The following is a 24,050-nucleotide window of genomic DNA, read 5'->3' as shown; positions in this document are numbered from 1 at the left end:
GGCCGCATTGAAAATGCCTCTAATTAAACAACCGTCGCACGCTGAAGCAAATGAGGTTTCTACAGGTTATAAGTAGGTCACTAGCTACTTATCGCAACAAAAAAAACAAGATGCAAAATTTTTGTGTCAGTGCCCCTTTAATTAACTTTTTAGTGGCTGCAGTAAACAGGCATGTTTGTATTGAAAAGTTAGACGCAATCGTGTTTCTGCAAAGTTTCATTTGGAAGAATTCTTCTAGCGCATCCGAACTGCAAAGTTTAATTGCCGTTCGGATGATTACGCATGCAAGACAGTGAAGACCGCCGCTAGGGTCCTCCCTTTTGTTCTGTTTCGATTGTGGTTCCAAGTACTGCAGATTGCCCTAACGCCAGCAAAATAACCACGTTTCGTGTTGGCACTGGTCGCACGGCCGGCTTTATGGCCGTGCCGCACATATGGCGTCGGCGCCGCCGCGCAGGCACCGCCGCTACGCGGGCGATAGCCCGGTGCGTATACCTTCTATATGCGACGGCGCCGAGAAGCGTCTCTGTTACTTGTGCTGCAATTTTAGATGCAGTTGCTACAATAAAAGCGGCTGCCTAGCAGCCGCTTGAACTACCGCTCGAAAAACTTCATTTGACCGCGTTCAACCACAGCCATTTTTACAGTGAAGCTGTATATGGCTATAGCCGGTATTCAATGGCGTGGAATGCATGCAGGCAACCATATATGGTTGCCTGCATGCATTCCACGCCATTGAATGTATACGAGTGCGCCGCCATATCTGTGGCCAAGCGTCTGTTGACAAGGCGACGTTGTGCGCACGGCCCCCAGATCAGGCACCCCTCTTCTCCTCCATGCCTTCATGGCGGACAGGCAGGCGGCGGGCCGCCACGTGACCTTGTGTTTCTGTGCAAGGCGTGTGCGAGTGATTCGATAGTCAGTTGTACCGTGATAGCGTTGGTTACGCGAAAAGTCATGATTCCGCTCATGAGTGTGACAGCCTTATCTGCAATTCAACCCCAGCCTCCGCGCACACCTACGAGCGAGTGCGAGTCGGTCGTGGCACACAGGTTTGAACGTGAGGGCAGTGGTCCGTTTGACAGCAGGAACTGCATCATTTCCAAACTGTTGTCCACTGAACGTAAAGTAATACCTCGACGCCAAGTGCTGTTGTGTGCAGCACAGTACGATCTACCTATCGCCAGACGCGTATGAAGTAGCCGCCGCAGATCAGCTGATTGCCAGCCGCCGCGCTCTAACGTCAGACGTGAGTTGTTTTGCTGAATGTGAAACATTTAGCGCACGAGAAAGCCAGCGCTAAATCGGTGTACGCGTGAACCATTTCACCAAAGAAATTATTCGGTTTTTGTACTCAACCACGTATTGGAGGACGCTAACCAGACATAAAGTCATGGATGCGGTGCGGGTGCACTTGCGTCGACATCCGCGGCGGCAGCCAACTGGACTATATTATCTCGTTGATGCCACTACCGATAATCGGGCTGAAACGCAGCAGATGATGTACGCTGTTTTTTTTTTTTTCTTCGAGATGCGGGCGCAAAACGCATGCGCCATGGCACGGTGGCCACCGACATGGCAGTTTTCAGTGTTGCCAGGCGGAGAAATCGCCCGCTAAACTTTTCGTTGAATACCACCTATACGATCCGAGCTTCCTCTTCCGGAGGCGACGATTTACTTGCCACCGCCCTTCACCACATCCACGCACCTCCGATGGCTCTTTCACAACTTTACCGCTCGCCACCACCGATGCCTTTCACAAGTAGCGCAATCCCCTGATAACCGCGCGCCGTTATCAGCACTTTTAACTCGCTATGGGACGGATGCATGTCGCTCAATTGATTGATTGATTGATTGATTGATTGATTGATTGATTGATTGTAGGGTTTAACGCGCCGACGCAACGCGGGCGATGAGGCGCGCCGTAGTGGAGGGCTCCGTATTAATTTTGACCACATCGGCATGTTTAACGTGCGCCGAAATCCCGTACACACGGGCGTTTTTGCTTTTCGCCTCCATCAGAAAAGCGGCCGCCGCGGCCGGGAATTGAACCCGCGACCTCGTGCTCAACAGCACAACGCCTTAGCCACTGAGCCACCGCGGCGGGTTGTCGCTCGGAGGAAGGAGAACGCGAATTGGAAAAGGGTCGGTGCTCACAGAAGCGTGTATACGGGCGCGAAAATAACGGAAAGCCGCTGCCGCAGAACGTGCTGCAGCCATTGCCGCACCAAGTTTCACCTCGTCGAGTAATCCCTCCTGATGAAGAGCAGCTTGACCGCATCGAACGCCGACGTGAAACAATAACGATAATTTATAAATTCACCATACCAAAACCCCACAACAGCGAAACCCGCTATAGCTACAGCCTCTTTTGTGTTTACTTTTTCAGGGGCTCCTGGAGTGATCCTAGCCGGTGTTGTTCCCGTCCACTTTGAAGGGCTCCCGGAGCGACGTTTTGTCCAGCGTCCTGCAAATCTAAACACATCACTGGTTGCTCCTTTATGCGTGCATTAGTGGTGGTGGTGGAGGGGGGGGGGTGCACGCGGAGGCAGGCTTCACGCACTCACCGTGGACATACCTATACTGGTGGGGGGAGTTCTAAACGTGGACGTCTCACGGCCCGATAAGACTTGACTGCTGTCCTCGTTGGTCGAGCGGTTTGGTTGGTGTGTTGAACAGACAGTACGACGCCTACGACGCGGGAGGGAAACAGACAGCCCCATGTTTGCCCGCTATAATCAAACTGGGGTCCTTCCAAGTTTCATTCAGCCAATTAGCTCGGAAGTATGCTCAATCGCAAATTACAAACGTGTTTTGTTTCGTGCACGCCTTGCACTGCACCCAGCTTCGCTGGTCATCGTTCTTCACGTTTCTCCGGACATTAAAATTCAGATAGCCAACAAGCCGATCCCAGAGGGGATGACTATGCAGCGAAATGGAGCCATCACACAATTTCTCCATAAATTGGAACAGCATGCCACCTAAACTATTGGGTTCATTAGGTGAATCTCTAACCGTCGCAAGAGACTCGAGGAGGCGGAGAGGATCCGACTGATCCAGGCATTTGTTTTCAGTAGCATCACTTACTCACTCTCCTACTTGAACCCCAGTAAAAGTGAATTAGCGAAAGTCAGTCGCCTCATCCGCCGGGCATACAAAGCTGCCCTTCAACTCCCTCTCAATACATGTACGGCCAGACTCGAGGGACTTGCAATGGGATACACAACACGGCAGAGGAGCTCATCGAAACCCGTTTATCCAATCAGGTGGTCCGCCTATTGAAAACTCCCACTGGGCATCACATTCTCAAAAAATTAGGAATAACCATTCTCGGTGACCTTGAAGCAAAATCTCCTCTCTCTAGCGACATTCACTCTAATCTCATCATCAGACCAACCCCTCGCAACATGCATCCTATTCACAACGCGGGCCGTAGAGTGCAAAGGGTACGAGCTCTACACAAACGTCTCCCAGTCCGACCCGATGTAGTATATGTGGGTGCTGCCGAATATAGGCACTACAGTCAAACCCGGTTATAGCGAACTGTAATATGCACCGCGATTAGTTCAATATATCCAATAATTCGATATAGCCGAACCCATCTATAACAAATTTTTTGTTACGAATTCTCAATACGCGGGACCCCCCCCCTGCCATTCCCACATAACGAAACGAACACATAAAGTATGCTGTTACCTTACACAAAACAATACATTTATTGCATGCAATAAAACTACCTTCCGCCTTAACAGCCTACTTCGCAAGAAAGGGGTGATTTTTGTTTTCACTTTCGTTTTGGAGGCACCAACTAGCACCGCATTTTCTTCACGAGACATCGTTTGCACCAGTTCAAGTACGTGTCCTTTAATATCGAAGCAATATTGGCGGAGAACATCGGCTGACAAAAGGGCTTCATATGTCATAGGATGGCTTCACGTTGTGACATCCTCAGTCTCTTCAGTGGTTTCAGCAGCACCAGCTGCCATGACATCGGCGACGATGTGTGCTCTCGAAGGGCTCACTATGACGGCAACTTCGTCGTCAACACTCAGGGAATCCTCTGAGGACACTCCTTTGGGCACAGCATCTGGAACGTTGGCAAGCTCTTCGCGCAGTTCACCGATGATGCCGTCTTGGTCCGTATTCGCTGGCTGGATTGGCTCCGTCGTGAATCCCGTGCATCGGGAACAGTGAGGGAAGGTGTCGGGCGTCACGTCGGTCTATGCGAGGCTCAACATCGCAATCAGGCCAATCAGCCCCTCAATCGCCGCTCCTAGACCACGCATTCCGGTGTCAATTGGAGGCGCGCCGAGTTCGATATATCCGATGTGAACTTCGTTGTAAAGAATATGCTTCGCACGCATTTTCGTAACAGATTTGCTTTTGTTCGATATATAGCGTACTTCGCTCTATCCGGGTTCGTTATAATCGGGATTGACTGGACAATGCCTATGCCATCGCTGTAATTAATGATCCCGATAACCCCCCACTCACCTCCCCAACTGTTAACACTCCAGCCACGGCGGAGGAGGCGCCCATTGCGTTAGGACTCTCGATGAGGCCAACCCCATCAATCATAATCTGATTCTAAAATGGCCATTCAAAATTTCGCTATCGACTTAATCTCAACGGTGCCCTTCAAAATGAGGCAACAAAATCCACCCAATGGCCCAGTAAAGCTTATGTGGACTCCTGCACACGCTGGTCTCGAGGGAAATGAGGCTGCACACCCGTTTCCTCCTATTACTTGTGAAGAGCAGTGGGAGAAGGTGCTGGGGAGCTCAGACCAAGATGTGCAAACCGCTACGGTCAACAGAGCTATCGAGGTCGCCACTCGGCACAAGCTGGGGCCACTACAGACCCTTAGACCACAGAACGCTCAATATGTGTTTCTCTCTCTCGCTCTCTCTCTCACGCACACACACCGAGCGGAAATGCAGATTTTTTCGATGTATGTATGTATGTATGTATGTATGTATGTATGTATGTATGTATGTGTATGCATGATGCATGCATGTATGTATGTATGTGTATGTATGCATGTATGATGCATGTATGTATGTGTGTATGTATGATGCACGCATGCATGTATGTATGCATGTGTGTAAGCATGTGTGTATGATGCATTATGTATGTATGATGTATGTATGTATGCATGTATGATGCATCTATGTATGATGTGTGTATGTATGTATGATATATGTATGTATGTATGTATGTGCATGATGCACGTATATATGATGTATGTATGATGTATGTGCGTATGATGTACGTATGCATGTATGTATGTATGTATTTAGTATGTATGTATGTATGTATGTATGTATGTATATGATGCATGTGTTGTGAAAGAAGAAGTTCCCCGATTCCCGCGCATCCTGAAATTATCATCATCATTATGTAAATAGAATTTATGATACCCTCTGCACGTCCCGGCCCTTTGTCTTCCGGTTTTCCACAACATTGGTGCCGAAACCCGGAAACGAAACCCCCTCGACGACTCGGAAGTATCCGACTTTGGGTTCAAGGACGATGGAGGCCAGAGACCCCACCGATGCCGACGGACGTGCCTGCACTCTGAAGGGACCATGAAAATGTTGACCGCAACGTAAGTTCATCCGCACTGCGAAATCCCGGTGAGTGAATCGCGAGCCGCATTTCACTCGAAGAATATGATGGCTGACGCGAAAAAAGAGGACAGTTTATTGAAGCTCCGTGCTATCAGAGTCTCTACCGTAAAACGACAGGCACTCCGTACATTAATACAGAAAATTCGAGATGAAGCTCTTGCCGCCGTTGACTGCCCTCAGCACAGTTCCCTAGCACTGAAAAGCCTGCTTTACCGACTCCAAGAACACGAAGCGAAGCTGAAACTGTTAGACAAAGAGTTTGAGCCGTACGTAGCCCCCGAATGTCTCGAGGAAGAATATACCACACGCTTTGAATGGGAAGAGGTTATAATCGATACCAAAACCAGACTACAAGCGCTGTAAACCAAGGAATCAAAACAGAATTGCAGCTTACTGTAGATGTATTATTCGGCATCGCCGACTCTTCCGTCATAAAGAAGACTGCGAAGGGACTGCTGGAACATCGAGCTCCGCATCATACAGTTCTGACGCCGCCCTATTTGGTCACACCCATCGTCAATAGAGCCAGTTCAGGCGAAGCCTCCCCAGACCATCTTCGAACAGCGGAGCCCGAACCCAATCGTCAGCAGCAGCTCTCAGAGAAAACTCCGAACGTCACTAAACAACCGGAGTGTGAGCCACCTTCACCAGACCTCGGACTGAAGCAGCTCCCAAGGGGCTCAAACAGCGACGCGCTTCTGCCTGCACATGCTACAAGCAAGGCAACCGCAAAGAGAGGCTTGAACAAGCAATCTAAACACCTTTGTCCTCCTCAACAGAAACGTGCATCAACCAGAACTTTTCACAGGCGCTCGGCTAGTTCGGCCGTTCAACCAAGGAAGCGCAGCGACCATTTTAAAATGCTCGAAGAGAAAAAACTTAGGAGGCCACCGAAGTCCTGTATTAAGCGCACCAAAAAGACGCACCCTCGGAATCGACAGAAAACTCGTCTGTCCTGCAAACACACAAGACCAGAAAAAGACAGTGAACCAAACAGGCATGATCTACACAATAATCATCATAAACGGCTTCAAGTGATCCTGAAGAAAATCGTCCACTCTTATGCGAAACCAACTTTCAACAAACAAGTTGTGGTCTCTGTCTACAGGTCTGAATTCGTACACAAGTTTGACTACCGGAAACGTTATCGACGCTACAAACATCGTTGGAAGATTAAGCTGTCCCCTAATGGAACTGGACGAACTTAGAAAGTGACCATGACAGTGAAACGGACTGCAGGGATAGGACAACTAGTTTATTCACTCTGTTGGGGCGGGGAGGATGCTGTGAAAGAAGTTCCCCGATTCCCGCGCCTCCTGACATTATTATCATCATCATCATCTAAAGGTCCCGGGTTTCGGCACCAAGATGTGAAATAACGCGAGAAGGAGACAAGGGCCGGGTGTTCTCTAATATCGCCACACCTACTTTTTCCTTTTTATTCTCTACTAATCGGAAGCCGTTACTAAGCGGCCTCTTCTTTCTCAACAGCATGTATGAATGTGTGTGTATGTATGTATGTATGTATGTATGTATGTATGTATGTATGTATGTATGTATGTATGTATGTATGTATGTATGTGTGTATGTATGTGTGTATGTATGTATGTATGTATGTGTGTATGATGTATGTATATGTGTATGTATGTATATGTATGATGTGTGTATGTGTGTATGTATGTTGCATGCATGCATGTATGCATGTATGTATGTATGTATGTATGTATGTATGTATGTATGTATGTATGTATGTACCACCCCCAAGCACAGGAAAAAATTACATTGACATAAATACCCCAGAAAGCGGGGGAGAAAATCGCCCCGCCGGTAGCGTAGTGGTTATCGCACCAGACCGGTATTCTGGAGGTCGTGGGTTCGGATCCCACCTGGCGGGCATTTTTTTCTCCGCTTTCTTTTTTTCTTTCCAAATTCTTTATCTGTTTCAATGACCTACCACAACCTCCCCCTTGCTTTCCGAGGTTTTCTTGGCTGCCAGCCCTTATTTCTGTGTGTATGTGTGTATGTATGTATGTATGTATGTATGTATGTATGTATGTATGTATGTATGTATGCGTATTCTTTGTGTGTGCACGTAACGAACCCGTTCCAGTGTGTAGTGAGAAGCAACAGTTCTCTAGTGTGGGACTTAAAACCATTACAGCTGGGTTGATGTGAGAAGGACAGGTCGAAGGAACAGCGTAGTCAAGGAGCTCAAGGGTTGGATCCTTGGTTTTAACAAGGTCGAAGGTACACTGTTAGGAATAGGAGCGCTGTGGTAAAAAGCTACATGCTAATTTAAATGTTTTATTATGTCCTTTAACATACAGCCATGAACTTAAGCTTACGGATCATAGGAGCAGTGGCCAAAACTAGGGACCTTAGCCAAAACTATACTGCAGCGCCGCCTGGTTGCGCGGCGCCTGCTGTCGATACCACGCACGGAACGAGAAAAAGCGCACGCGAAGAAATAAAACGGCACGCACAACCGCTAATGGGTGCTGCTAAAGACATCTGTAAAGCTATATAGAAGCGATAACATTTTAGGCAATCTTCAAAGAAGGCTTTGTGTAGTTTAATACAAATGACTTACAAAAAAAGTAAGACGAGAAAATCTTAGAATGTACAAACGGCACATTTTGTTAAATATGAGGACACCTATAAGCACTTAATCACTTATTATGATGTAGTCATGAGCGCGACAGCATTTGTTCCTCATCGCAGTGCACCTGTGCGTTTCACTGCGATTATAGTTTGCTCTTACGTGCGAATGGCGGTCACAAACCTGGCACATTCGAACCACATCGCTGAGTTTACCTTAACTTCATTCAGTCTGTTCTGTGATGTCCATGGAGACACGTGAAGTGATGTCATATTATTTGCGCCCTGGATCGCTGGTGACTGGTGCGCCGCTGAGCGAGGAAAGCATAAGCAGCCGGAGTGCGAAGCTCGGCGCGTGCTGAAATGTGCGCATGCCCAGGCGTTGCCTAGAAACGGACGATAGTGCCCATTATTTGTGTTTTATATATTAATTATTACTCAACGAAGTTACTCACTTTACTTTAATTACTCGCTGCTTTGGCATTACAAATAAAAGTAGAGGAAACCTCCAAAGGCCGCTCAAAGGACGCGAAGGGGAGCGTCACACATTCAAGGGCGTCCTTGGCGTCCGTCTCGCAAGGTTATGGGCGAGTCCGCCTCGTGTGTCGGCGCTCGTAGTGGCCTCGGTCTAGTTCCACAATCGTTGTGTCAATCGTTGACGGACTCTCACCGACTGCTTGCGCGTGATGCGAAACGTGTCGACAGACTCGACACGGGCTGTCATCGCGGCGAGCTTGAATGTGCCTCTCATCGCTACGCGTTGGCGGTCTCAAACCCTTTGGGCTCCGTTCGTGTGAGAAAAGTGCCCTGCAGGTATTGCAGTATCTCCCATTCTAGTGGCTGGCGTCTCTTCTGACACCCTGCACCACTTCTGTGCACGAGCATGCCCAGAAAACGTCGACGTTTTCGCGCAGAAGGACAGTCATTGCAAAGCTGCGACAAGGCACGTTTGTGAGCTAACACTATGTTTTAAAGCAGCTGCACTAAAACGAGGGTGTACCAAGGCCGCTGACGATCGCAACTCTATCCTGGCCACAGCCCCAGATGACTGTATGGAATTTCGACCGAGTGAAGAATGTATTGTTTCAAACGTCTCTTGCGTTTTGCGCCTTACATCTAAAACCTCTCAACTTATAATCGGCTGGTCTGTTGATGTTAAAACCCAATGACTTGCATTTGTTACCGTCATAGAAATTCGGTCACCCAGCTATATATTCTCCTCCGGCGTACTCAAGTTTTGTTTTGTTTTTTGCACAGAGAAAAGTTCATATGCATGACACGCTTCACCGACGTCTGTGTGTCTGTGGATGTTTGGTGAAGGTGTTATATTTTCTTTTGAAAACACTCGGGGCGCTGCAGCCTTTCTGCAAATATAAAACCCTCTTGACCTGCTTAAAAAAAAAAAACGAACAAACAAACAAAAAAACAACCCCAAGAAAACAGCCACGATTCGCCAAGCTTGGCTTCGCTTATACATCATCCGCGGAATGGGCCTGAATACAAATCGTTGCGTTAAAGGAAGCGAATGTGACAAATGACGATATCAGGCGTACGATTCGACTGAAAGGGTTGAGGCGGATCCAGAGAGACGCAGAGCCGCGGGTGAGGTGAACGGCGTTAGTCCATTCATTCAGTTCACGCATAGGAAATTTGCCGTCGAAAATCACCCTACCCTCGTTTGCTCACAAATCGGCACTCCTCTCACCTCTCTTATCCCGTCTGCTCTTTCCTCTCCTTCCACTGTAGTTTATTTGAATTGAAACGTCTGCCAATCAATAAACCAATTTTTGATAATTTAAAGCCCTTTGTTCTAAAGCTTTGATTAATTTCGAAACGAAAAGGGGAAAGCTCTACATCAATCGAGTGATATTTTTCTAATTCACGCGTTTCTGTAAACACGGCACTGTGTTTCGCACGAAAACGGGTTGAATTGCGCGCCTTTTCTTCCCGCCGCACAGCTCCCGCTCTCCACCAGATGGCGACTCGGCGCAAGCGGGCGCCGGCAAGAGGCGCCGAACCTCAAAATCGGATTCGTTGTAACCATCGCCGCATTGGCTGTCGTGCGAGGCGTGTTAGTTTTCTTCCTGCCGCAGGCAAGGACCTCTGCTCATGTGGGTAATTGCACTGTGAAGCGCAAGGGGAAGTGGTAGCTGCTGCAGTTCTTACTTCTGATCCAAGCGGGATTTCTGCGTTCACAGTGGGACTGGGACGCGCGGTGTGTTTGCCCGGCGGCTTGAAACCATGCTTTCCTGGAGGTGCAGCGCGACCAAAGCCTTCGTTCGACGCACCCGACCACTCCTTCGCACTTTGCTGCGCGCACAATGTCACACAGCTGCAAGGTAAGATTGCGTCAGTTTGCGGCGTGAAACGCGACATAGCCAATCAGCTGTGCGCGTTTGTGCCCATGCGCCTGGCTTAATGTAAAACGTCGCGTGCAGAGAGAGCGAGAGAGGGAGAGAACGAAGTTATCGTTTGGTGTCGCGTGGGGCTAAAACACGCAGAGGCTGCTTCCAGCCGAACCAAATATCGCGAACATGTGTTTTGACTTTCTTTCGTTCTTACATTTACGGTCTGTCAACATACCACGTACCGAATTCTGGAGCTTGAGGCACGAACGCAGCAACACGTTGGCCGGAAACTGCTCAATCGCTCTCTCCCTCTCTCTTTTCGCTGGATAGGCATGCATGTTTCGAATAATTAACTACTGCAGTTAATCTAAATTTTAAAGAAAATATAGTGTGGTACACGTGCAAATACAATGTATCTGCTACGTTGTGTTTTCATAGTGTACTATCCGCAGGGAGATGTCTGTTTTCTTTCAGCCCTGTTTTTTATTCTTGCATCCGTAGTGCGACTGAATGAAATGTCAGATCTTCAACCTATATACATTGTCATGAACTTCTGTAAGCCGGAATTGACCCGGAAACACGGGCGTCTCGGAGTGTTTTCGCAGGTGGTTCTCACGGGACAGCTGCTGCGTGAAGGCAGAGATTCATCGTTAGCCTGGATGCATCATTGTTTGTACACAAATAGCAGATTTCTCAGCTTGCCTCGTGTGTCGCTTTGATGTAAAGCTTGCAGGCACTATGAAACGATTCGTGCACGCAGGAAAGCGTCCTTTCGCCGCATGTGTAAGTACAGAGGCGACCCGAAATGCTGTTCAGAGCCACGCAGCCGTTGCCAGCCGATGAAAATAAATAAAACCTGTCGATAATTTTTCTAGTCAATCGTCTGGAGGCTTAAGCATTGATAGTCGCTAGCTTTGTTACTTTTTAGGTTCGTGTATAAAGAAGTGAGCACTTTCCTTGTTCGAGTTTCAACAGCGTGCGGTATGTTCCCGTTGCGGGCTGCGTACCGCCGTGACGTTACGTAGCTACTTTTTTTTATAGTTGCAAACCTGCGTCTTTCCTTGTTCGAGTTTCAACAGCGTGCGGTATGTTCCCGTTGCGGGCTGCGTACCGCCGTGACGTTACGTAGCTACTTTTTTTTATAGTTGCAAACCTGCGTGTCCCGTAGACAACACGCCATTTTCCTCATCAGCTTGCACCGTAGACGTCTCTCTCTCGTATTACGTGACAGTGAAAAATAATGGAGCTAACACCCTTCGAAAGGGGCGTCGCGGGTGGAGCTTTGGATTCAGTACTTTTGGTCGGTTTTTATGCGCAGTTATTACGTTGCCTTTGTTTCGGAGTGCGGCGGCAGGCGACCTTCAATTCGAACAAGCGGGATGTTTTTGCTTGGCTTATCGTAAAGTCCAAGCACGGAAGTTTCGCTTGATGAATAGGCTTTCTAAGCTCGCGAAAATGGCAAGAGGTGTCTGAAACTCTGGGACAACTGGAGAGTGGTAGGAATAGCGCAATCTCGGGAACGCTTTATCACGATTTTTGAAGTTTTAAGGTACATATCAGCAGCAAGATGCCAAGACATTCGCCACGGACACGCTGCGTGTTCTCATGTCGTATTGAAAAGAAGCAATAAGAATACACGTAGGCAGCTTCATGCTTGTGCCAACAGAAAGTCAAGAAAAGAAGGAAACGGGTGATCTGGCTGGGTGAGACGTAGCGGGAGCTTCCGAAGCGGCCCTTGCACGCTACTGGTACAGCGGTTTTCCCGAGAGGAGCGCGTAAATATTCTGCGAAACTTACATTGGATCCATTGCCATTTGTGAAGTTGTAAGCCAAGGCAAGGAACCGTCGTCGTCCGTAAATGTGGCCATTGAACATTTCGTCATTTTTGTTTTCGTAGCGGACAATAATCGACTTGTTGCCACGTCATGTGGCCGAACGTATTTCTCTCGACAGTTTCTATCAAAATGCCGCACAATTTACTCGTGACCATGTTGTCCGGGTTTTCCCTTGCGGCCATTATGTCTGTATGGCGACGATCATGAGAGACGGCAGTGAGGTCTCTGCGCAGAAGAGGCGTGAAATTTTACTGCTTCAACTTTCAAGCCTGCACTGATCGCGTTTTATTTCCTCACAGGCTGCACTTCAGACCCTCTGCATGATGGAAGTATAGCATGCTTCTTTCTAATGGGCCACGCTGCATTCCGATAGCTTGGTCTCCACGTGCGCGGTCATACATGAACGAGCGCAGTTGCATGCAGTTGCGATGCGCGGGGCAGGTGCTGACAATGCGGCGGATCTCCGTAATTTTGTTTTCCTTTCATGATAAGTGGGAACATTGCCCTGCTACGCATCACAGCCACGGCGCGAAGCTGAATGCGCTGTTTTTATCTATCACGAGCTCGGAGGAAAAGCTGCTGGAGGGCTGAGATTGAAAAGTGTAGCCTGCACACACATGGCACCAGGCGTGTATGCATTTTGTGCTAGCTGGAGTCGCCAGTGTTATCAAAGCGTCATACGAGCCAAATGTATCGACACAACGACAGACGGGCTCTGTTTGTGCGCCCATTTGCTTGCAGCAAGCAGGACCGAGCACCGCTGTGGCACAACTTGCAGGGCCTCGTTTTTCGGAGGCTGCACGTTCTGTAGCCGTTTGATGGCGAGTTCTTCCATCGTGTTTCGAAGTGCTTGCTGAGTTTCCGAATTTCGAGACAAAATTCCGAGAGTTACGAGACAAAAACGGCGCTGCCGTTGCTGCGAGAATGGTCCCGGGCTGTGCTGCGCCAGGCGCGACAGAACGCGAACGTTTTGTGTTCTTGGCATTCCTTCCGGTGGAAGGATGACTGGCAGCCGCCCCTGCCTGCTCCCCCTTCTCGGCGCCCCCTCTTCGCCGCTGCCGTGTTCCCCCTGCGTGGTTCCTATTATTCCTTTCAGCCCTACTCCGTGACCGCTCCTCTCGGGCTCGGAACGCCGGAGGCCTCGCGGGTAGCTGGATTTACTTCCAGTGCCCCCGAAAATTCCAGTGGGCACGCATTGAACAGAGCCCCTGAGCACGCTAACCTTCTCCCATTTTCTGTTTTCCTATTCATATTTTTCTTTCTTTGGTGTGAATGTCAAATCAGTGAACTCCTGCCACTTAGTGCTCCGCACAATGCTGTCGAACCCCCAGAAAGTTCGGAAGCGAAATTCCTCGCAGACAAACCATTTATCACTAACTTCCCCTTGTGAAGTTGTGCACGCAAAGCACCCCTTCTGTATGCATGGAGTGCACTAATCTTCGAAGATAGCTTCGGATTGACTTGAGGTTAACAAAATAGAACTGATTTATAAGGGGGAGGCTCAGGATAAAGTGCCCAACTCTGGTCTGTCGTGCTCGTGAGTGGTGTGCGGAAAAACTTCCACGAATGTGTGCCCGACGTACGCCAGCACCGCGCATAGCTTTACGGAGACATCATCTTTTTGTGGTTGTTGTATGGGGCAACCGAAGCGTTTTTCAACGCTTGTCCCCTCTTGTGTTCATTTAACGCCGGAGTTTTTCTGACCACGCGCGTCCAATTCGTTCGTGTCTGGAGCCTTGCAGGAGGATTCAGAGGAGCTCCCCAGACAGCAAACCGCGTATCGTGCCTGGTTATTTTGCCGCTCGTTCAAGAAAGAGCGCGAGTGCAGTCATTTTATCTTGTCCACGAGCGTTCCCCTTACTCGAGTGACGGTAGTCGCCCAGATACGGGGGGCAACCCTTAGGGGCGAGCAGCTGACTCCGCGGCCGGTTGCGTACCGCCTTATCGAGGCTTTTCTGGGCGCATGCGCTCCGATAGCACAGTACACCCGGAGGTGAGGTCTCAGCTTTTCTGGGTGCATGCGCTCCGATAGCACAGTGCACCCGGAGGTGAGGCCTCAGCTCGCTTGCCGGAAGATATAGTTTACGACGAAGCTGGCCTTGGCCCCTACCGTAATCGCTCTAAGAGATGCAAAAAAAAAAAGGAAGAGGGATGCGCGCCGTATAGTACTTACGCCATTCTTCGCGCTAGGGTCGGCTGCGCCACAACGCTCCAGAATGACCAATGAAAGCAACCAAACACGGTGAATGACGAGGCTCAGCATACGGTTTGACTGTAAAAATGCGATCTGCGCACGGACAAGCTTCACGCTGGGGCTCTTAATTCGCACACTTGGTCGCTTTGGATGGTCATCCTGGGGCGTTGTGGCGCTGCCGACCCACGGCGACTTCGCGTTAGGCTATGCGCAGATTACCAACGTAAAAGCCATATCGTGATCTATGGACGTAAAAAAATACGGCGTGTCACGCAGTTCGGTTGGTTGACAGTTCGGTTCGCAGTTCGGTTGACAGTTCGCAGTTCGGTTGACAGTTGCGGCAACAGTCTGAACCCGGCCTTACGTTCGCGTTACGTTGCTAAGGGAACGCACGGGTAGGGTAGGGATTATAAGCTGCGCGGATGTAAGTGGATACTTCGCTATTCGAGAGCAATAAACAGGGTTCGCACAGGTCCTTGAAAACCTTGAAAACCCTTGAATTTAGAAGTGTCAATTTCAAGGCCTGGAAAGTCCTGGAATTTTTAAATGGTCCTTGAAAACCCTTGATTTTTCCGTAGAGAATCAATGGCCCTGTCTTTTCACAAGAATTCAAAGTGTTTGTCATGGCTTTTAGGTGCTAATAAATGTATAGAAACATCGTAACAATCAAGTTTCAGTGTATTGCGTGAAATTACAAGTTTGGTGGGAGCAGACACTTGTCAATTCAATCCATGTCACGATACAATCCAGTGAAAGCCAGCTTCTGTTCTCTATCTTGCATCTTCCATATAGTCTGTGGACGCATGCTCCTTGCATGTTTCCTGTGTCTCATACGCTCCATCTGCGTTTGCTTTTTCGTGCAAATGGTGGACGTGTACAATGTTCATCCTGCCTTGCAGCAACACTTGCGGATTTAATTTTAGCTGATGCTCTTGCTGACAAAGGAGGAGATGCAGGCAACATTAACTAAGTTTTAAAATCAAACAGCCTCAGCAAACACAAAGGAAAAAGAAAAACCTCTAAATACCAGCCATGAAATAAAAAATAAAGCTGGGGAAGCATTTACGAACCCATTAGCAACTATCTAAATGTGCACTAATGTGCTTAGGTATTGTGCAATAAAAAAATTTTGCATTGTGTTGGAAAAGTTATAAATAATCCCATATAAAACGTTAGATGGAGACCTTGAAAATGTGTTTTCTGGTCCTTGAAAGTCCTTGAAAACCCTTGAATTTTTGCTTTTCAAGCCTGTACGAACCCTGAATAAAGGAATAGAGTTTGAATAATCAACTACGTTAACTTATCGCCTTACGTATACGACTTTTTTCTTGCTACGTTGTTGGGGCCCATGTCTTTAAAATAATGGGTCGCTTTTCGGTGGCGCAAACAGCGCGGTTTTGGTGGCCAAATGAACAGTGGCGCGTCGGCGCAAATGTGTCTTCGCTGACCGTTCCGTATGCTGCGTGGCTGTACAGGGCCTCTCAGAGACGCATATAAAGACACCCGTGGCTCTGATTACCCGCAACGGATCTGAATGACCAATCACTGCGATCAAATTGACTAAGCAAACCAATGACGAGGATAGTGTTTGTCGCGAAAACTGCGTCTGTCTTGCATGTGACATATGCAAGCGTGCGTTTTTCACTGCGCGGTGTCGCAGCGGAGATCAAACGTTTGTGGGAAATCGTACGTCCGGCCTTGCTATTTGTCGTATCTTCTCCCTGCGAACAAACTCGCTGATATCTTTTTGGTCACTTCCAGTGCCGTTACTTCTGTATTTGCAGATTATTTTTCCCGATTTTCCCTGCGCAGTCTCAAGAAAAATGAACATATTTTTTTCATATCGATGCAAGTTATACCGAAGGCATTACCACGGTCGATAACGCCAGGGGGTACTTTTTTGTGTGATTTGATTGATTTGATTGTAGGGGTTAACGCGCCGACGCAACGCAGGCGATGAGAGACCCGCTGTTATTTTACGGGTACCCGGTTCGTCTACAAAGGACTTCTGTTTCGCCTCCGCCAGAAAAAAAAAAGACGCCCTCGGTTGTCTACCGTTTCGCTGAGTGTCGGTTAGCTGCTACAAGGACACGGGAAGCTGCCGAGTTATAGAAACGCGAGCCTGGACCGATAGTATGCGAAGCAGCAGCCCTTCTCCCGCCCGGAAAGCCCAGAGCCGCTGTGTACGGGCTGTCTTCGCAGATGAGCCCTTCTCCTCGGTCGCGTGACAACCTGGAAAATCAGCTGGCGCGCCCAGGCGGCCTTGACAGCGCCTTTCTGCAAGCGGAGCGCGGCCTCGTGCAGCCCCGACAAAGCAAACGTCATCCAGAGCGCTGTCAAGGCTATCGCCGAATTGCCTTATTGCTGCGGGCTGCGGGGAAAGTGAGACGTAAGCTCCTAGGGGCGCTCTCTAAGAAAAACAAATCCGGTACTCGCAGACCGTCCGTTCTTTGTTGTTGGTTTTCTTGGCGACAGCGGCCTATACGCTGAACCCTTTGGCACCGGCACGCGCCCGTGCACCGGACGTGGTTTAGTGGAATGGCAGCTTCCGGGAAATTTCCGGCCAGCGACATATATCAGGAAGACGCACACACTACGTGTTATGCAGGCCAGTCAGACGGTTGGCGACGGTCGTGGGTCGTATTGTGGCCCTTGCGCGGCGTGTCAGGCGCTGCTGGGGGCAGTGTGAAGGTTCGCTCATTTTTCTGGACATGGCCTTGCGTGTGTACTTGGAAGTTGACGCACTTCAAATAACTCCGGTGCACTGTCAGTCTGAAGCCTTCCATCATGGCGCGTCCCATAGCCTAGGTGCTTCCTTATTGCGTGAAACGGGGAGACTGTTGGAGGCGCCGCTGAAATTCGCAAGTTTGTCGTTGCGTCCTGTGCTCCCGTCCGCGGCCACATCGCTTGAGGGAAGGGGAGGGGGCAGCATAGTGCCGCTACGTGCTTTCCGTTGACTTACAACAAATCAATTTGTACAGGCGCCGCTGGCGGTTTTAGTTCGCTCGTGCGGTGTGCGTAAAACTGTTCACGAACGGTTTATGACTGGCTGCTGTGCGTGTCGCAAGGCCCGCCAATCGAGCTGCGAGCGCGTGGAGCCACACAGGGTACCGGCCGGTTGTGAACCCGGCACCTGGTGCGTGTGGACCCCGTTTCAGTGTGGCTGGAGGGTAGATTGTTATTGTCGCCAGACGTCGGCAAAACCGGATGGCTCGTCACTCGCGGGGTGGAGCGGCTCGCTTCGAGGGCGTTTTTGTTTTGCCGTCGCTGACGGAAGGCAGAACTTCCTTGTCTTGGATGAGCGCGCGTCACGCAGTTGCGCGGCCCCCTGGCTGGCGTCCAGCGGGGCGGCGGCACGTTATAGCCGCTATAACAGTTCCGTATTTACGCATCCACCTGCGGAATGGCCCGCCGCATGTGATGCTTCCCTGCGAGGTGGCCGGGCTTGGAGCCACTTTCCTTCCCGTTGTTGTGGCGCCCATCCGCCGGAGAAAGTCTCTCCTGCCACGAAAGGGGATTGCGCGAAACTCTCTGCCTTCCTCGTTCCTTAAGGCGCGGAACTAGGACGCGATAGTAGCCAGCGCGGTCGGAATTAGGAGTGCCTCAGCCCAGTCGACAGTGTTGTTTTTCGCCATGACCCACATTGACACGTGCGCCCCTCTCCATTGCTGTTGGCCTTCGAGGCTCGCTAAACCCCGTCCGATTGAACGGGCTTCGCATAGAAATGAGTGATAGCGCGCAACTGCTGCGTTTCGCTTTCGCTCATCTGACGTGCTTCGGTCGTGCTCCAAGAAGCTGCTCTCCTATACCATACCAGTTCATACCACAAGCTGCATGCAGCGCTGCGGAGGTTACATTGTTGTCAGTATAGCCTCCGCGAAGGAGAGCGAGAATAGGCGCCGGGGCTTTGCGGTTCGACCTGCCGAGAGGGGAGGCTGAAAGGTCCTTTCAAAACCCCCTTCACGGTGAATTAGGCGCCCCTCAGTGGGCGCTCTATTGACAACAATGTAGCCTCCACAGTGCTGCATGCAGCTTGTGGTATGAACTATATAGTTCGTCTTCTCAACTGAATGGGAAATCTGTAGCCTGTAGTAGCCTACACTCTAACGACAACTGCAGCGAAAATAAAAAAAAAAAGCTGCGGCTTTATTAAAAATGTGGTATCAGCCGTGATATCGCGCAACCCTGAAAGTCGTGCTTGCATTGCGTAGTGTCACAGCGCTGACCCCGTTTCTCGACTCGAATGGCATGTCGCCCTCGTCATTGGCCTACTTTCTTTTTTTGATGTCAATTGGCAGTTTTAGCATATCGGTACCGTGTTTGCGTTACCGTTTACCGTGTGAGTGCACAGCGCGAGAGTTACCGCGAACGGTAACTTACCGGCACAGGCTTCACCGTCGCCAGTGGCTTCCGATAACACGGTAAACGGTAACGCAAACACCGTAACGATATGCTAAAACTGCCTAATGACTGTGACGACTCAGCGGCCTACGCATCCTTTCGCCTCGTTTTCTGTCGATGCTCGCTACGCGGGAGTCGTGTCAAATTCCGGAAAACCTAATTGTCTACAGACGATGAGCAGTGTTTTTTTCATTTAAACTGTATGAATCTTCTTGCACTGCGTGCCGTTTCGCTTTTTCTTGGGGAACTCGTGGAAATATCGAGCCTGCGTTGTGTAGAGGAAAAATGGTCAGATGAGGATGCATTTGTTTCAAGCTAATGGGCACGGTGCAACACGAAGATGCAGCAAACATCTCGGGGCTACAGGAAAATACAGAATGAAAGAAGCCGGGCTTTTGCGTCTGATAATTGCGGAGGGATATTGGTGCGGCGCAAATTCGCTTTTGACGAGGACTAAAAGCTGGGTCACGTATATAGATCAGTGGAGAAATGACAGGCTTGTGGAGAATCTTAATGCGTAGCGCTGTTCATGGTGCTCATAAGACGGAGAGTGAGAAGTAGCACGGTCGCCGCTTGAAATGCACGCACCTATATAATCATTCACTGCCATAAAAGAGGTAAATAAGGTCATCAACGGTTCCTCTTAAAACACTCATCGGCATGCTTCACCACAGCGCATCTGAAAGGCTCCACACTAAGATCAAAGCAATTTTGGGCTCGAAAATACGATTTGGTTTGAAATATGGTCTGCGCCGTTGCATTGCGGAGTGGAAGATCGACGTTTTGCTTTGCGTGATGTCACATCTCGTACAGATCGCATTTTTGGGTCAAATCATTCGCTGCGGCTCGTTGTTGGTCAAATGTGCTTCCTCGGACGCAGCGATCGGTGTTTCAGGCGCATTGCGACGAAGCGACCCCGCGGAAATATTTTAGAATTAACGCTAGGGGCATGAAGGCATTTGATTACGCACTATTCCTTCGACTACAGTTAGTACACAAATGTTAAATTCGCGTTTTTTTTTTTGCTTCGTGCCATGTTTTATTTTGTATTGATGGATTTATTCATTCCTGCACACCTATGCCAGAAACATGAATTCACCTCGATACCTAAATAACTCATCCTGAATGATTAATTAGCTTCGAATGACAAAGCATTGTTTACATTGCGTTTTTAATTATTAATTTGTTTGGTATTATGCTGTGTTGTTGTTAAGGCCCGTTCACACTTGCGACTGGATCCACAAAGTGAGCGATGCCACTGGAGCGACCGCCACCGTCGTGTTCACACTTGCACGCGACACGAGCGACGGCGACGACGTATTTTCGCTTTTCTTGTTATTTGCTCTAGCTCGGAAGAAGGCTTCGTGGGAGTTTCGGTTTCGATGTTGCACAATACCCGGGTGTTATGGCAAGGCATGACGTCAGGGACTCTCGCATCCTTCCACGTCAAGAGCGACGGCGGCGACGAAAATTGATCGAGACAAATCGCTCTTGTCGCGCGAAAAAAGCGATGCCGGGCAACAAAAGCGATAGAAGTCGCGTCGCTGTTGGTCGTTCCAGTCGCAAGTGTAAACGGGCCTCTATGCTGTGTTCTTCGTTGAATCATAACACAGGAACGAAAACGCGAGATGCAGTTTGTCTGGGCAAAGTGGGGTCTGCGCGGCAACACTGTACGCAGTGCAAGCACAGTGTTTTGCATAAGTGCGCGTGTGATTGATGTCACAGCGAACGTCACATTTTTCGGGCCACTTGTATACGCATGCCTGGCATCTGTATTCGCACAATTTGCCTTCTCGGACCTTGCCGTTGGTCATTCAACTGCACCACGTGGCAAATCAGACCCGCTGAAATTGTTCAGAGCATGGTTGACCCGAAGGAGAACCAAATCTCTGCTTAGGATGCAAGCCGTCGGATGTACGTTTTTTTTTTTTTAAAGGGGCCATGCAGACAAAACACAAGCTTAGTTCATTCGAAAGATTGTCCATACTAACACCACTTTTAACGCACATTTCGCTCAAATAAGCTATATAATTAGGAAAAAAGGGAATGGCCATGCGCTCCACCAGCCCGTTTCCCGCAGCAGAACCTATGCTGTCATATGTGCCCAGCTGTGCGATTGGCTGAGGCCAGCAAAAACAAACGCAAGTTAGGCACGGCTTATAGCTTACCTAACGAGCTATTTGCGCTTAAATGTAATGCATATTCATTTTACAGCAGTAAGAATGGTGCGACAAACAATAAAACTTACGAAAAACACGTAAGCAGAGAAATACCGATGCGCACTGCTGTTGCTACCGGGCGCGCTATATAGCTTGTTTTGGCTGCACAGCAGTCCGCCGCTTTGGAGTTAATTGTCTGACACGACACTGGCCGATTGGCGTAAGCGACGTTGTCTTCGTGACCCTGTTTGTCGAGGATAACCCATGTTTCACGAAACGATTATTTTCTACAGTAACAAAAACAAGCCAGGTGCAAATACGGTCAAAAACAAAGCAACGGCGGACAACGGTCCGTGGATGTAGAGTTCCTCTATATACGCACTAAACTTTTTTACACCCTTTTAGCCAAAAAGGGTGTAGCATAAGTGGAAAAACTCTGTTGGGAGGCCTTTACACCCCTTTTCTTGAATCTCAACACCCTTTTCCTAGCTCTACACCCTTTTTGCGTGAAAAAAGTGTGTTGATCAACTTCAGCACCTTTGGTTTTTCTTAGGGTGTTGAAAGGGCGTGGAAAAGGTGTTCAGCTGTTAATTGAATAAGGTCATGCTGGGATGCATAATAGCACTGTAAAGAACAAGACATCCCCTCATATACTTCTCTACTCACAAGAAATTTTCAAACGCAAAAAAAAAAATTGCTCGTGTGCAATGATCGCTCGTTTCCATGTGCGGTGCACCTCATACCCCAGGTTTAGCTTTGGCACCTGAAACACCAGTTTGAACCTTCAAAACTAAAAAGACTATAGTCGTGTGACGAAAAGGGTGTTTACCGACTGCAACACGCTTGGCTTTCTGTAGGTTGTTGAAACGGTGTGAAATAGGTGTTCAGTTGCAAAAAAAGAACAGCGAAGCTGGGGGTCGACCTAGTGCCTTCCGGTGTTGCTACGTATTTTTATGTTGGCTTTTGCTAAGCTTTGCAATGTTCTTGCTAAGCTATAGGATGACCGCTGACCGGTGAGGCCAAGTTTAAGTGGATTTTACAAGGCTGTTCCAGTGTGTCCCCCCACTGCCAGGGGATCCAAGGGGGAAACAAGCTAGGTCGACGCACAGCTATGCTGTTTCTCCAGCCGTGCACCACTATTGCAACCTGCGCCATTTTTTTTTTTGCCTTTTAGGATCCAAAAAAGACTAGTACCTTTGAAATGGTATAGTAAGAGGTGCGGATACGCATACTCCCCTTGTGCGCACACTCTTACAAGATCGAAAGCCGACTTTACTGTTATATTCGGTGGTGCACCCTTTACAGGTGCCGCAGTTCTTTTTCTTTGTATTTTTTTTTCTAGCGCCACCGAAACTAGCTCAAACTTAAATAGCTTCAGTGGTATTAAATTATTCCAATTCATATTGGTTTAAACATCGTGAGGTACAAACACCCTCCGCTTGTAGAAAATGTTCAGTCCACCCGTGTAAACAGCTAGGTACAAAATGCCTCCAAAGTTGGAGGTCTGTTCACCTTTTTTCTTAGTTGGCGGTCTTTTCTTACACCCTCTTCCTTAACGCCCTTTTTCTTAGTTTCGGACACCCTAATTTGTAGCTTTACAAACAAGGAAATTTTCCTTTCATATTCAAAAAAAAAAAAAAAAAGCCCGCTGATAGTTTTCCCGTTCCTGGGCGGTGGTCGCTGATCTATCTTCTCTTCCCCATTACCCCTTCCTTTTCCTGCCCCAACCACCTTTGTACCACTACCACAACTCATATTTCTACCCCCTCCCCTTCCCTTTCTCTCCCTGCGATACATATGTGGTGCAGGCTGGGAACCTCTTTCCCTCTCACAGTCACCTCACCCATCTGGTAAAATGGGTGTTGAAATAATGAACACCCTTTTTGAAGGGTGTTGAGGTGGCGGGGAAGATTTGTTTGGTATTTAATAAAATTATATAAGGTATGGAACATAAAAACTACCTCGTGATTTAAAAATTTTTGCAAATCCGCGTGTTGATTTGTATATTCTCACAGTAAAATCCTTAGTTCCAAAATTAGCGCTAAAATATCTGTTTTTTGTGACAAGCCCACCGACTCGATCGAGGGGCTTTCCTCTGCTGGATATAAAAGCAAGAGCGCATGTATTAAGTATGCACTCCCTGTACCGCTTGCATCCCTTTGGTTTTCTTGCTCAATTCATTTGTGTTCCTAGTGTAACTTGTGCGTATTGACTGTTTGGGTTGAATGCTACGCGCTCCGCCGATTCACATTGCCCTTGTAACTTAGCTCGTTATAATTCGTTGTAACAGTAGAGGTAAAAAATCGTCTCTAAGAAATCGGCAATCTGGCTCACGCAAAAATCCTAGATAATAAACGCATTATTTTAGGCTTCGAACCCGTCATACACGACGTAATCCTTAGCTGTTTCCTTTTGGCATTTCAAACTAAATAGACCGGAACATGGCAACGTGAAAACTACAACAGAACGAAGTACGTCTGACAAAGCAGCCCTGCGTTCTAATTTATTTGAAGAAGGATGTGATCTTCGCCTCGTGGCTTTTCACAGCACTGCCGGATGAAGTTTCCCAGAGTGTCCACGCACGAAAGGGCCTTTTCCACTTTTGTTTACAATCTGTTATTTTCTGTTTTTTTATATTTTGGAGGAGGAGGAATGCCTTTAATGATATTTCGCTTATTAAAGCTAGCTGCCGAGTTTAAAGCCTCGCGCTGACCAAGTATGTCTTCGTTATAGCCAATATCGCGCGCGGCTCTGGCGGTTTCGGTTTCGTATAAAAAAGAATAAGTGTCACTGAAATGAAGCGTGATCAACCACAGCTCGTATTTAGTCGCTATAGCCGATAATTCGCTATATCGGTGTTCGTTATAACGAGGTTCGTCTGTACT

At 48.5% G+C, this 24,050-nt stretch overlaps 1 protein-coding gene across 1 annotated transcript in view; it reads left to right on the top strand.

Moving 5' to 3' along the window:
* Positions 1 to 10,245: 10,245 nt before the first annotated feature.
* LOC144154991 (medium-chain acyl-CoA ligase ACSF2, mitochondrial-like) overlaps positions 10,246 to 24,050 on the top strand; it is a 70,787-nt gene continuing 56,982 nt past the window's right edge. Inside the window, exon 1 of the mRNA XM_077686159.1 lies at positions 10,246 to 10,567. Coding sequence (XP_077542285.1) covers positions 10,470 to 10,567 — 98 coding nt within the window. The 5' untranslated portion in view covers positions 10,246 to 10,469. The remainder of the gene's footprint in view (positions 10,568 to 24,050) is intronic.

This window comes from Haemaphysalis longicornis, unplaced genomic scaffold (genome assembly GCF_048455015.1).
Source record: "Haemaphysalis longicornis isolate Haplotype H1 unplaced genomic scaffold, Haemaphysalis longicornis Haplotype H1 scaffold_1, whole genome shotgun sequence".
NCBI classification, from domain to species: domain Eukaryota; kingdom Metazoa; phylum Arthropoda; class Arachnida; order Ixodida; family Ixodidae; genus Haemaphysalis; species Haemaphysalis longicornis.
Note: the sequence above shows the minus strand (reverse complement) of the source record. Positions and strands in the feature narration are given on the sequence as shown.